The sequence below is a fragment of the Anomaloglossus baeobatrachus genome, chromosome 5 (assembly GCF_048569485.1).
Source record: "Anomaloglossus baeobatrachus isolate aAnoBae1 chromosome 5, aAnoBae1.hap1, whole genome shotgun sequence".
Taxonomy (NCBI): Eukaryota; Metazoa; Chordata; class Amphibia; order Anura; family Aromobatidae; genus Anomaloglossus; species Anomaloglossus baeobatrachus.
Window position 1 is genome coordinate 111,405,728 of NC_134357.1, and position 14,126 is coordinate 111,419,853.

The following is a 14,126-nucleotide window of genomic DNA, read 5'->3' on the forward strand; positions in this document are numbered from 1 at the left end:
CTTTCTAAAGGGTGACTCAGATCTTAGTGACTTGATTGCTTCTATTAATTCTGTACTGGATCTCAATCCGCCAGTATCAGAGGAGCAACCCTCTCTGGCAGAAAAGCACCAGTTTACCTCGCCTAAGAGAGTAAAGAGTGTTCTTTAACCACTCCAGTTTTCAGACCGCTGTGACCAAACCCAGGGCCTGTCCTGACAAACGCTTTCCAAAGCGTGGTTCTGATGACCGTTTTCCCTTTCCACCTGAGGTGGTCAAGGAGTGGTCTCACTCCCCAAAGGTAGACCCCCCCCGGTGTCTAGGCTCTCAGCCCGGACCATTGTGTCGGTGGCTGATGGCACCTCCCTTAAGGATTCCACTGACCGTCAGATTGACCTTCTGGCCAAATCTGTGTATGAAGCGGCGGGGGCCGCGTTTTCCCCGACGTTTGCAGCAGTGTGGGCTCTCAAAGCCATCTCTGCTTCTCTAGAGGAGATGCATTCCCTCACCAAGGAATCTATGCCTGAGATGGTTGCCTTAACTTCTCAAGCTTCAGCTTTTTCATCTTATGCAATGTCTGCCATGCTAGAGGCTTCTCACCGCACTGCGGTGGCTTCGGCAAATTCCCTCGTTATCCGCAGGATCTTGTGGCTTCGAGAGTGGAAGGCAGATGCTTCTTCAAAGAAGTTCCTTGCTGGGCTCCCTTTTGCTGGTTCCCGGCTGTTCGGTGAACAGCTGGATGAAATTATTAAGGAAGCTACTGGCGGGAAGAGTACTTCCATGCCACAAACCAAGACCAGGAAACCTGCCCAGGGTAGGAATCAGTCGAAGTTTCGTTCCTTTCGTTCCTCCAACTGGTCGTCCTCTAAGCCCTCCGCCTCGTCCGCTAACTCAGCTAAGGACCAGAAATCCAACTGGCGTCCAAAAGCGCGTCCGCAGAAGACCGCAGGAGGTACTGCCACTAAGGCAGCCTCCTCGTGACTCTCTGCCCGCTCCAGCAACGTCCTTAGTCGGTGGCAGGCTCTCCCACTTTGGCGACGCTTGGTTAAAACAAGTCTCCGATCAGTGGGTGAGAGATATCATCTCTCACGGCTACAGGATAGAATTCTCTTCCAACCCGCCAAACAGATTTTTTCTCTCAACTCCCCCCTGCTCCAAGGCCGCCGCCTTCTCACAGGCCGTGGCATCCTTGCAGGCAAACGGAGTAATTGTACCAGTTCCCGCTCGGGAACGTTTCAGAGGTTTTTACTCAAACCTCTTCCTAGTTCCCAAAAAGGACGGTACCTTCCGGCCCATCCTGGATCTCAAGCTTCTCAACAAGCATGTTCGGGTGCGGCATTTTCGCATGGAGTCTCTGCGATCAGTCATTGCCTCTATGACCCAAGGGGATTTCCTGGCATCCATCGACATCAGAGATGCCTATCTACATGTGCCAATTGCAGTTTCACACCAGCGTTGGTTACGTTTTGCAATAGGAGAGGATCATTTCCAATTCGTGGCTCTCCCCTTCGGGTTAGCCACGGCCCCTCGGGTATTCACCAAGGGCATGGCAGCAGTGATTGCGGTTCTGCACCTCCAGGGGTTAACAGTGCTCCCTTACCTGGACGACCTTCTAGTCAAGGCTTCATCCTGCGCAGACTGTCAGCGGAGTGTCTCGCTCACTCTCGCCACTCTAGCCCAATTCGGGTGGCTTGTCAATCTTCCCAAATCCACTCTGACTCCGACCCAGAGTCTCACGTACCTAGGGATGCAGTTCGAGACTTTGCCGGCACTTGTGAAGTTGCCCTTAATCAAACAGCAGTCACTCCAGTTAGCGGTGCGCTCTCTGCTGAGGCCCCGCCGTTATACCCTCAGGCGTCTGATGCAGGTGCTGGGTCAAATGGTGGCGTCCATGGAGGCTGTTCCCTTTGCCCAGTTCCATCTGCGCCCCCTGCAGCTGGACATTCTCCGCTGTTGGGAGAAGCGGCCTTCCTCCTTACACAGGTTAGTGGCTCTGTCGCCACGGACCAGGAGCTCTCTTCAGTGGTGGCTTCGGCCCCTCTCCCTGTCCCAAGGGCGCTCCTTCCTGGCCCCGTCCTGGGTGATTCTCACCACGGATGCCAGTCTATCCGGCTTGGGAGCGGTATGTCTCCACCACAGAGCGCAGGGCACTTGGACTCCGTCCGAGTCAGCCCTTTCAATCAATGTGCTGGAAACCAGAGCCGTGCTTCTAGCTCTCCTAGCTTTTCACCACCTGTTGGCGGGCAAGCACATCCGAGTCCAGTCAGACAACGCGACAGCGGTTGCCTACATCAATCACCAAGGCGGGACACGCAGCCGCCTGGTAATGATGGAGGTACAACGCATCCTTCAATGGGCGGAGGACTCCAAGTCCACCATATCTGCAGTCCACATCCCAGGCGTGGAAAACTGGGAGGCAGATTATCTCAGCCGTCAAACCGTGGACGGTGGCGAGTGGTCCCTGCACCCGGCAGTGTTTCAGTCAATCTGCCGCAAATGGGGCACTCCGGACGTGGACCTAATGGCATCCCGTCACAACAACAAAGTTCTTGTTTACGTGGCTCACTCCCACGATCCTCAGGCCTTCGCCACGGACGCTCTGGTTCAAGACTGGTCCCAGTTTCGTCTGTCTTACGTGTTTCCCCCTCTAGCTCTCTTGCCCAGAGTCCTGCGCAAGATCACAATGGAGGGCCGTCGAGTCATCCTCATTGCCCCGGACTGGCCCAGGTGAGCTTGGTATCCGGACCTGCTCCAACTGTCCGTAGAGATGCCGTGGCATCTCCCGGACCGTCCAGACCTACTCTCACAAGGTCCGTTTTTCCGCCCAAATTCTGCGGCCCTCAAATTGACGGCGTGGCTCTTGAGTCCTGGATTTTGACGGCTTCTGGTATTCCTCCTGAAGTCATCTCCACTATGACTCGGGCCCGTAAGTCTTCCTCCGCTAAGATCTATCACAGGACTTGGAAAATTTTCCTGTCCTGGTGTCGCTTTACCGGCCATCCTCCTTGGCCATTCTCTTTGCCAACCCTTCTGTCTTTTCTACAGTCCGGTCTGCAGCTAGGACTGTCCCTCAACTCTCTCAAGGGACAAGTCTCAGCTCTGTCAGTTCTGTTCCAGCGGCGTCTCGCTCAGCTGGCTCAGGTCCGCACCTTCATGCGAGGCGCGTCTCACATCATTCCGCCTTATCGGCGGCCCTTGGATCCCTGGGACCTTAACTTGGTCCTCACTGTATTGCAGAAACCCCCTTTTGAGCCTCTTAGGGAGGTTTCTTTGTATCGTCTTTCTCAAAAGGTGGCCTTTCTAGTTGCCATAACTTCTCTCAGGAGAGTCTCTGATGTGGCTGCGCTCTCCTCGGAGTCACCTTTTTTTAGTTTTTCATCAAGACAAGGTGGTTCTCCGTCCGACTCCGGACTTTCTTCCTAAGGTGGTCTCTCCCTTCCACCTTAACCAGGACATTACCTTACCTTCCTTCTGTCCGGCCCCTGTTCATCGCTTTGAAAAAGCGCTGCATACTCTAGATCTGGTGCGTGCTCTCCGGATCTATGTGTCTCGCACCGCTGCGCTTAGGCGGTGCACCTCTCTTTTTGTGCTAACCACAGGTCGGCGCAAGGGCCTCCCTGCTTCTAAGCCGACCTTAGCCCGTTGGATTAGATCGACCATTTCAGACGCCTACCAGAGTACTCAGGTGCCTCTCCCGCCGGGGATCAAGGCACACTCGACCAGAGCTGTCGGTGCCTCTTGGGCTTTTAGGCACCAGGTTACGGCTCAACAAGTCTGTCAGGCTGCCACTTGGACTAGCCTGCATACCTTCTCGAAGCACTACCAAGTGCATGCTCATGCTTCGGCAGATGCGAGCTTGGGCAGACGCATCCTTCAGGCGGCTGTCGCCCATATGTGAAGTTAGGTTCTGCCTACTTCTTAGTTTTTCTGTTTATTTCCCACCCAGGGACTGCTTTGGAACGTCCCAAGGTCTGGGTCTCCCAAAGGAACGATAAAGAAAAAGATAATTTTGTTTACTTACCGTAAATTCTTTTTCTTATAGTTCCGTATTGGGAGACCCAGCACCCTCCCTGTTGCCTGTTGGCAATTTCTTGTTCCGCGTGTTATCACCGGCTGTTGTCGTGGACAGAGTCTCCGGTTGTTAAGGCTCTTGCTCTGTTCTACTTGTGGGTGGCTATTCTCCTTCAGCTTTTGCACTAAACTGGCTGGGACTGGCTCACCAGGGGGTGTATAAGCTCAGAGGGAGGAGCTACACTTTTTAGTGTAGTACTTTGTGTGTCCTCCGGAGGCAGAAGCTAAACACCCAAGGTCTGGGTCTCCCAATACGGAACTATAAGAAAAAGCATTTACGGTAAGTAAACAAAATTCTCTTTTTTTCAAAAATTGATGGATTGTGACTGATGGCAAAAAACTGATGTGTGAAAGGCGCCTTACTGATAAAATGTACATCCAGCTCAAAGTATAGATTTCACTCTCTGTCTTTATAACAGTTCAAGATGCGCCAGGCCTTTTAGGAGGCATGCACCTTTTATCTGCTTTTAGACCGCCCTTTGACTTAAGGCTATGTGCACGCTCAGTATTTGGTTGCAGAAATAGACCCACTACTAAAGAATTTCAGTGTGCAGCTGCAACTCTTTTTGCTATTATATATCATGAACAGATACGCCCCTGTTCACATGGAGTGCTGTCAGAGGTTTGTTGTCTTTTTTTATATTTTGTATGGAGTTATGTCCATCTGACTGACTATGCACCCAACCCCCCTCCCCCATTAGCCACAGGTGCTATTATTCTTTAGTAGTGGGTTAATCTTAGCCCAAACATGAGTTTTTTGTTTTTTTTTAAACTCTGTGAGTTAGAAAGAAAGAGTATGACAAAGTATAATGAAATTGCCATGACATGGCTATTGGGCAGGTATGAAAATGGCCATTTTGATATGGAAAAACATCTTAAAGGGAACCTGTCAGCAGAAATTTCGTTCAAAACCTAAAAGATTCCCCCTCTGCAGCTCCTGGGCTGCATTCTAGAAAGGTCCCTGTTATTATTGTGCCCCATGTGAGACCAAAATAATATAAAGTGGTACCTTTTTGTATTCAGATACTGTAAATGTGACACGGGGGCGGGCTTTCTGGCGTCCGTTATTCTGCCTCCTGGTCCTGTATGCCGCCCCCATCGCTCCTTTCCATAGCTGATGCACCGCCCACTGCTCCAGCCATCCCCGCGCATGCCCAGTGCCAGTCTCACGGGACTGAGCAGTGTGACCGCTGGTGACGTGTGCGCAGGCAAGTGATTATGGGCGGGGCTGTGATTGTTATCATCAAGTACCCGCCCATAATCTCGTGAGCGCGCAAACCTCACCAGCGGTCACACTGTGCTCAGGGTAGTGCTAGACTGTATGGGCTGCTTCCAGGGATGACGTCCCTTTTGTCACGTGATAGGGGCGTGTTCAAAATACTATCACGTGACAAAAGGGACGTCATCCCTGGAAGCAGCCCATACAGTCTAGCACTACCCTGAGCACAGTGTGACCGCTCGTGAGGTTTGCGCGCTCACGAGATTATGGGCAGGACCAGGAGGCAGAATAACGGACGCCAGAAAGCCCGCCCCCGTGTCACATTTACAGTATCTGAATACAAAAAGGTACCACTTTATAAAGTCTTTATTTTGGTCTCACATGGGGCACAATAATAACAGGGACCTTTCTAGAATGCAGCCCAGGAGCTGCAGAGGGGGAATCTTTTAGGTTTTGGGCGAAATTTCTGCTGACAGGTTCCCTTTAAGTTTTTATTAGATCTTTCTTGGTAGTTGAAAGCTTTGGCATTTCAGTGTGCGTCTGTAACTGTATTTTATATATATATATAATATATATGCTGAGCGGTGACTGAAGCTGCACCTCTGACAGAGGCTGCAGAGAGAAATAGTTATTTTCCTCCCAGTGGCCAGGGTTTCTGTGTTGTGGAACAGATTCAAAAGGCTATTGACCTACAAATAAACAGTTTCTGCAGGTTTAAAGCGTTTTTTAGCCTGATAGGGTTTTGTTTAATCTTTTTAGCCTGCTATAACTGTGTAGAATGTGAGGTTATTGAAGCCTTGCTGATCATTCACCTTTGAGCCCTTTCTTCACTAAGCTGATATAAGCTTATATAATACAATCAATTTAGCCACTCTACATACCTCTCTACATACCAGCTCTACATTTCTGGTGGCTAAATAAAAGGCTATCCCTATTGAGCGGTTCTGGTCATGCTGATATCCAGCGGTTGATGGCATCCTCCCTAATACCTCTCGCTATTTACCTACCTACAATGATGATGCTGAGTGGTCTGTGTTTTCAGAGTTTACTCATTACTGAGACCCTTAGGGTATGTGCACACGATCAGGACCCGCTGTGTCCTGGACGCAGTGGGTCCTGACATGCGGGGCCGCGAGTCTCCTCCGCAGGATCCGGGCTCGGGCAGTTGCGGTCTCTCGCTGTGTTCTCCCTACTGGGAACACTCGTGTCTCCCCAGCAAAGAATTGACATGCTGCGGCACGGGAAGCCGCACTGCAGGCCAGTTTTCGTGACTGGAAAACAAGCACAGTGAGCACGGGATTTCCACAATGCCATCCAGTGCTGGTACTGTACAACGCAGCGTTTTGAATGCAGGGAAAACACACTGCATGTAAAACTCTGTGAACCCTGATCGTGGGCACACATCCTTATGGTAATTTATGGTGCTGCTGTTACAGGCAATATACTGCTAATAATGACTGCACTTTTTGACTCTTCCTATTTCTTAAATATTGAAAGTAATAATGTATAATGGGCATTAGCTGAGATCTCACAGGTGTTCTACTCCTAGCCGGACTTCCTTGCAATACTTTTGCATAAATCCTTAAACTTGCTCTAAGTAATTTGTTGTCTTCTTTCTTCAGGATCTCAGCTACAGAGAGAGTCTTCACTGTGTGCAGACGGCATTCAATATACTGTCCGGCCAGGGTAAGATGACCTATAACTCTTCATACGATGGCAGACGTGGATGGTTTAGATATTCTCAGAGAACTGAAATGTATCCAGAAGATAATGTTTAGTGGCTGCTCTATACCGAGCGCAGCCAATGATGTCTGTCTAGGACAGACCTGGGCAAGGGGCGGCCCGCGGGCCAGATGCGGCCCGCCTACTGTCTGTGACCGGCCCGCCTGTCTTGCTAAGAGTTGGAGGCGTGGCCTGATCTATGCCTCAGCCTTGCTCTCACTCCCGGGAGCTATGATTCCAGCAGTGCAGTGATAAGCAGCTGCCACGCCCCCACTCTGCCTGTCATGCCCCCTCTGGTTGCTGATCACACTCCTCGGATGCCTCCCTTGTCCCCTCCTCTTGCTCTGTCGATGCTGGCCGCGCCCCCTTTGCCTGCCCCTTCTACCCTGGGATCCTCACATGACCGATTTATATCCACAGCAGCCACTTCAAAAACGTTTGGTCTACAAACTGAGGTAATGTGCACTTGTGCAGAAGTAACACCGGTGAGAGGGCAAAGTGGCTGCAGAAAGGGGGAGCAGAGGAGCAGCCCTTGTGCCTTCTCAGGTCCCCCCTGTGCCTGCAATAGAGGAAGCAGACACACAGGGGACTCAGCGAAAGCAGCCATAGGAGCCCTCAGGCTCTGCTGCTGTGCTGCCTGCCTGTGCCCTCAGCGTCTCCAAGGCCAGTATGCATGCCCCACTGGCCACCACTGTCAGTATGCATGCCCCACTAGCCACCACTGTGAGTATGCATGCCCCACTAGCCACCACTGTGAGTATGCATGCCCCACTAGCCACCACTGTGAGTATGCATGCCCCACTAGCCACCACTGTGAGTATGCATGCCCCACTGGCCACCACTGTCAGTATGCATGCCCCACTAGCCACCACTGTCAGTATGCATGCCCCACTGGCCACCACTGTCAGTATGCATGCCCCACTAGCCACCACTGTGAGTATGCATGCCCCACTGGCCACCACTGTCAGTATGCATGCCCCACTGGCCACCACTGTCAGTATGCATGCCCCACTGGCCACCACTGTCAGTATGCATGCCTCACAGGCCACCACTGTCAGTATGCATGCCCCACTGGCCACCACTGTCAGTATGCATGCCCCACTGGCCACCACTGTCAGTATGCATGCCCCACTGGCCACCACTGTCAGTATGCATGCCCCACTGGCCACCACTGTCAGTATGCATGCCCCACTGGCCACCACTGTCAATATGTCTGCTTCACAGTCCCCAGTAATGTCTATGCCACTTACTGACCCCAGTAATGTCTGCCACTTACTGACCTCAGTAATGTGTATGCCCCCCACTGACTCCAGTAATGTCTATGCCCCCCACTGACCCCAGTAATGTCTATGCCCTCCACTGACCCCAGTAATGTGTATGCCCCCCCACTGACCCCAGTAATGTCTATGCCCTCCACTGACCCAAGTAATGTCTATGCCCTCCACTGATCCCAGTAATGTGTATGCCCCCCACATTTTCATTGAATCTTATTGTTGTTTAACTTACTGTTTGTTTATGAAGGGATAGTATATACTATATACAGTATTGGGTAGAACTGAGCTAATTACATTAGTCCGGCCCTCTAAAACCATCCCAATTTCTCATGCGGCCCCATGGGAAAATTAATTGCCCACCCCTGGTCTAGGACAATGGGAACCTATTGTTCTAGAATAAAGCTATTCCCAGAATTGAAGATATTGGGGTTGGAGGCCTCCTTATAAAATCCTCACTTTCATGCATCAATATTCTGGAAACTTGTAACAAGGCCCCAAGATATAATAATGTATTGATCATTCACCTGTGGCTGAATTAGAACTACTTGGGTGGGAGTTTATTTTATTTCACTCACATACTCAATGAGTATTTTGATCACATGATCCTTTTTATACATGTTGTCCTACTTCAAGCTGTATAGGCTTGAGAGCCAACTACCAATTAAGTAAATCAGGTGATGTGCATCTCTGTAATGAGGAGGGGTGTGGTATAATGACATCAGCACCCTATATAAGGTGTGCTTAATTATTAGGCAACTTCCTTTTCTTTGGCAAAATGGGTCAGAAGAGAGATTTGACTGGCTTTGAAAAGTCCAAAATTGTGAATGTCTTGCAGAGGGATGCAGCAGTCTTGAAATTGCCAAACTTTTGAAGCGTGATCACCGAACAATAAAGTGTTTCATGACAAATAGCCAACAGGGTCGCAAGAAGTGTGTTGGGCAAAAAAGGCGCAAAATAACTGCCCATGGTTTGTGGAAAATAAAGCGTGAAGCTGCCTAGATGCCATTTGCCACCAGTTTGGCCATATTTCAGAGCTGCAACGTTACTGGAGTATCAAAAAGCACAAGGTGTGCCATACTCAGGGACATGGCCAAGGTAAGGAAGGCTGAAAAACAACCACCTTTGAACAAGAAAAATAAGATAAAACGTCAAGACTGGGCCAAGAAATATCTTAAGACTGAATTTTCAAAGGTTTTATGGACTGATGAAATGAGAGTGACTCTTGATGTTCCAGAGGCTGGATCACTAAAGGGCAGAGAGCTCCACTCCAACTCAGACGCCAGCAAGGTGGAGGTGGGGTACTGGTATGGGCTGGTATCATCAAAGATGAACTTGTGGGACCTTTTCGGGTTGAGGATGGAGTGAAGCTCAACTCCCAGACCTACTGCCAGTTTCTGGAAGACAACTTCTTCAAGCAGTGATACATGAAGAAGTTGGTATCGTTCAAGAAAAACAGGATTTTCATGCAGGACAATGCTCCATCACATGCATCCAACTACTCCACAGTATGGCTGGCCAGTAAAGGTCTAAAAGATGAAAAAATAATGACATTGCCCCCTTGTTCACCTGATCTGAACCCCATAGAGAACATGTGGTCCCTCATAAAATGTAAGATCTACAGGGAGGGAAAACAGTACACCTCTCGGAACAGTGTCTGGAGGCTGTGGCGGCTGCTGCACGCAATGTTGACCGTAAACAGATCAAGCAACTGACAGAATCTATGGATGGTAGGCTGTTGAGTGTCATCAGAGAGAAAGGTGGCTATATTGGTCACTAATTTTTTGTGGTTTTGTTTTTGCATGTCAAAAATGTTTATTTCTAAATTTTGTGCAGTTATATTGGTTTACCTGGTGAAAATAAACAAGTGAGATGGGAATATATTTGGTTTTTATTAAGTTGCCTAATAATTCTGCACAGTAATAGTTACCTGCACAAACAGATATCCTCCTAAGATAGCCAAATCTAAAAAAAAACCCACTCCAAAAATATTAAGCTTTGATATTTGAGTCTTTTGGGTCCTCTAAAATACAACTTGCCTAATAATTGTGCGCACGGTGTATAGCACTATTAATTCCAAAGCGCTTTAAAGATGTGATCATCACTGGCCCCATTGGTGCTCACAATCTAAATTCCCGATCAGAATGTCTGTGGAGTGTGGGAGGAAACCGGAGTACCCGGAGAAAGCCCCCGCAAACACTGGGAGAACACACAAACTCTTTGGCAGATCTTGTCCTTAATTGGATTTGAACCGAGGACCCCAGCGCTGCAGTGCTAACCTCTCCCAGTGTTTGACACTGGAAAGCCACAAGTTGGCGACCTCTCCTAAGGCCGGGTGTCTGTGTGTGTGTGTAACCATTACGACACTCATTGTTTACATGCCATTTAATTTTAATGCGCATGTCTTCCCCCATTCGCCTGTTGGTACATGTGCTGTGTTTGGGGGCCATTTTGGAGCATGGTCAGTATACGGACTGAAGATACTCTCGTCTGACCAAGTTCTGAAGCATTTTCTTGCAGAAGGCTTTATAATCATTTCTTACCGTTTTAATGATCTTGGGGCTTTGGCGTCTTTATATAGCCCTCGTGATTGCTGGCTTCCAGTTTTGCTTTTTACAATCACTTAATTATTCTGATGACTTAAAAATCATATATATTATTTATTTATTTATTTTTTTTTTAACAGGTGACGTCCTCAATATTGACCCCTTAAATTTCTACACTCACCTTTACAAAACGCTCTACGGCCTCAGTGCAGGTAATCCGGGTTTTGTATGCTATGTTGCAACATAAAATGTGCTTCTCAAGCTTGACTAAGAAATAAGCATGTCCAAGAAAAGTGGGAGGTTATGTTCCTTCCTTGGATTGTGAATTTTATATATTCTGACGTTTATTTCTGCAATGAGAGTTCATATAGTGGGGCTAGTACAGCCATTCATTGTAAATCTCGGTCTTGACAGTAATGAGGTCATCAGAAGAGGCTCTGATAAGCCTCCCAGACAGGGCTATAACACAAAGGATAGAGGCTTGTGACTGAGATGTGTGTAATCCCAGGAGAATAATTCTTGGCTGAAGCTGTAGAAGAAATCTAGAAATCATGCAAGTGCGTCTGACATTTTAGCCCTGGCAGGTTTATCAAAAATAGTGTGTGTGTGTGTGTGTGTGTGTGTGTGTGTGTATGTGTGTATACTAGGGTGACCGCAAAAAATCTATGTCAGAGTTTTGTCCGTCTGGACCCCACAAAACGATTCCCCTTTCCAGATTTTAAGAGAGCCAAAATTTGAGCTCGATCAAACGATGTTAACCCATCATTTGAGCTCATCGCTCAAAGTTTGAAAAAAATCCAAATTTTTGGCCAAAAAGCTGACATATGGAGCCATAACTCCAGAACGGTAAATAATAAAAACACGCTTAATAGCTCAAAAGAAAGCTAATGTTGTTCTTCAAAATTTATATTTTATACATAATTGTTATTTTAAGTCAAACTGAGTTACAACAGCTTTTAGCCCCAAGAACGTGACCTGGTACCACTAGGAGCATACTTCGTATATTTCTTTATCGTTCCTATGGGAGACCTAGACATTGGGGTGTATAGCTTCTGCCTCCGGAGGACACACAAAGTACTACACTAAAAAGTGTAGCTCCTCCCTCTGAGCATATACACCCCCTGGTTAACCAGATCTAGCCAGTTCATTGCTTTGTGTTCAGGAGGCACACATCCACACATGCATTCTCATCTGATTTTTCATTTTTGGAAAGTTTTTGAAGAAAAGCGGGTCCGAGTCTGGACTCCCGGCATGTCCCTTCTCACCCCAATGTGTCGGCGGTGCTGTTAAGGTTGATTTACAAGGCTGGAGCCTTACATGCCGCGCTCCTTCACCATCCCTCGGGCTCTGGCTTGAAGTGGGAGCCAGCATGGTTCTCCATGCTTTGCAGGAGACCGATCTCCATCCGCAGCCCTTCAGGATCCTGCTGGACGGAGCACTCATCCACCAGGGACATGGCCCTGCGTCTCAGCAAGCTAAGTACCTGAGACGTTTATATTGTGGGGGTCCCGGTACTTTATTATGGTGGGAGAGTGTGCTGTGTAACTTTTGTGACATTTCCGGCCGGTTCTCTGGCTGTCGCCTGAGAACCGCGTCGATGGTGCCTGCGCGCCGGCCGCATCACTTAAATTTAGGCCCCGGCTTCGCCGGAGGCCTACTTTCGTTTTCACTGCCCTCGCATGTCAATCATGCAGAGGGACAGTGCGGCTCCGCCCAGCGGCCGTTCGGTACAGGGGAGGGACACTCCTCTCTGAGTACATGTCCCCTCCCCTGTAAATCTCCTTGGCCCTCCAGATCCCGCTCTCAGAGCAGGCCACGCCCCCTCTCCTCGCTCCGGCGCCATTTTCTCAGCGTTTTTCTCTGGATCAGCACTGGCTGCAGCATCCCTGCTAAGCTGCTTGCGGGTCCGGGCTGTGGATCTGGAGGGCACACAAACGGTCTGGTAAGCCACAACCTCCGGTTGTGGACCTTCATATATACTCTCTGGGGGTCATTCTGGCAGAACCCCCACTTCAGCAGCATGTCTCACACAAGGAGCAAGGCTGTACTCAATATGCACTGCATGTAAGCTCGTACTGCCTGAACAGAGCACCTATCCACATTGTGATGCCTGCTCTAACATGGTGGTGCCTCAGCCTGGAGTCTCACCCCCAGTGGTCCCTCCGGCTGCTCCGGCTCCGGTGGCTGAACCCCCGGCTTGGGTAGATTCCTTCTCTAAGTCAATCTCCCAGTCTTTTGCCGACTCCATGGGACAGCTGTCCCGGACTCTGCTGAGCATGCATCAGCCCCCTTCACAGGGTGCCCCTGCTGCTAGGACTCGCTCGGCAGAGCTCACAGAGGATTCATCATCTGGTCCCAGACCCCGTCCTCCTAAAAGGAGACGCAGTGTCCCCTCTCCTTCCTCGTCCCGCGGCTCTGATTCACGAGCTGACTCGCAGGACGAGGAGGATGCCTTTACTGGGGGCTCGGACGCTACCTCCATGTGCCCCATTGATCTGTCCGAAGGTGACGCAGATGTTGGTGATTTGATTGCGTCCATTAATTCTGTACTGGACCTCAATCCGCCAGTATCAGAGGAGCAACCCTCTCTGGCAGAAAAGCACCAGTTTACCTTGCCTAAGAGGACAAAGAGTGTGTTCTTTAACCACTCCAGTTTTCAGGCTGCTGTGACCAAGCCCAGGGCCTGCCCTGACAAACGCTTCCCTAAGCGTGGTTCTGATGACCGTTTTCCCTTTCCACCTGAGGTGGTCAAGGAGTGGGCTCATTCACCAAAGGTAGACCCTCCGGTGTCTAGACTCTCAGTCCGGACTGTTGTATCAGTGGCTGACGGCACCTCTCTTAAGGATTCCACTGACCGCCAGGTTGACCTTCTGGCCAAATCTGTATATGAGGCGGCTGGGGCCTCGTTCTCCCCATCTTTTGCAGCAGTGTGGGCTCTCAAGGCCATCTCTGCTTCTCTAGAGGAGATGCATTCCCTCACCAGGGAATCTATGCCCGAAATGGTTGCCTTAACTTCCCAAGCTTCAGCTTTTTCATCCTATGCCATGTCTGCCATGCTGGAGGCTTCTCACCGCACTGCGAGAGTGGAAGGCAGATGCTTCTTCAAAGAAGTACCTGGCTGGGCTCCCTTTTGCTGGATCCAGGCTATTCGGTGAACAACTGGATGAAATTATTAAGGAAGCTACTGGCGGGAAGAGTACTTCCATGCCACAAACTAAAACCAGGAAACCTGCCCAGGGTAGGAACCAGTCGAGGTTTCGTTCCTTTCGTTCCTCCAACTGGTCATCCTCTAAGCCCTCGGCCTCGTCCACCAACTCAGC

At 49.6% G+C, this 14,126-nt stretch overlaps 1 protein-coding gene across 1 annotated transcript in view; it reads left to right on the top strand.

Annotated features, from left to right (window-relative positions):
* Window positions 1-14,126, top strand: part of NOC3L (NOC3 like DNA replication regulator) — a 196,118-nt gene that overhangs the window by 135,934 nt on the left and 46,058 nt on the right. The window contains exons 15-16 of the mRNA XM_075348773.1: window positions 6,890-6,953; window positions 10,947-11,018. Of these exons, the coding sequence (XP_075204888.1) occupies window positions 6,890-6,953; window positions 10,947-11,018 (136 nt within the window). The remainder of the gene's footprint in view (window positions 1-6,889; window positions 6,954-10,946; window positions 11,019-14,126) is intronic.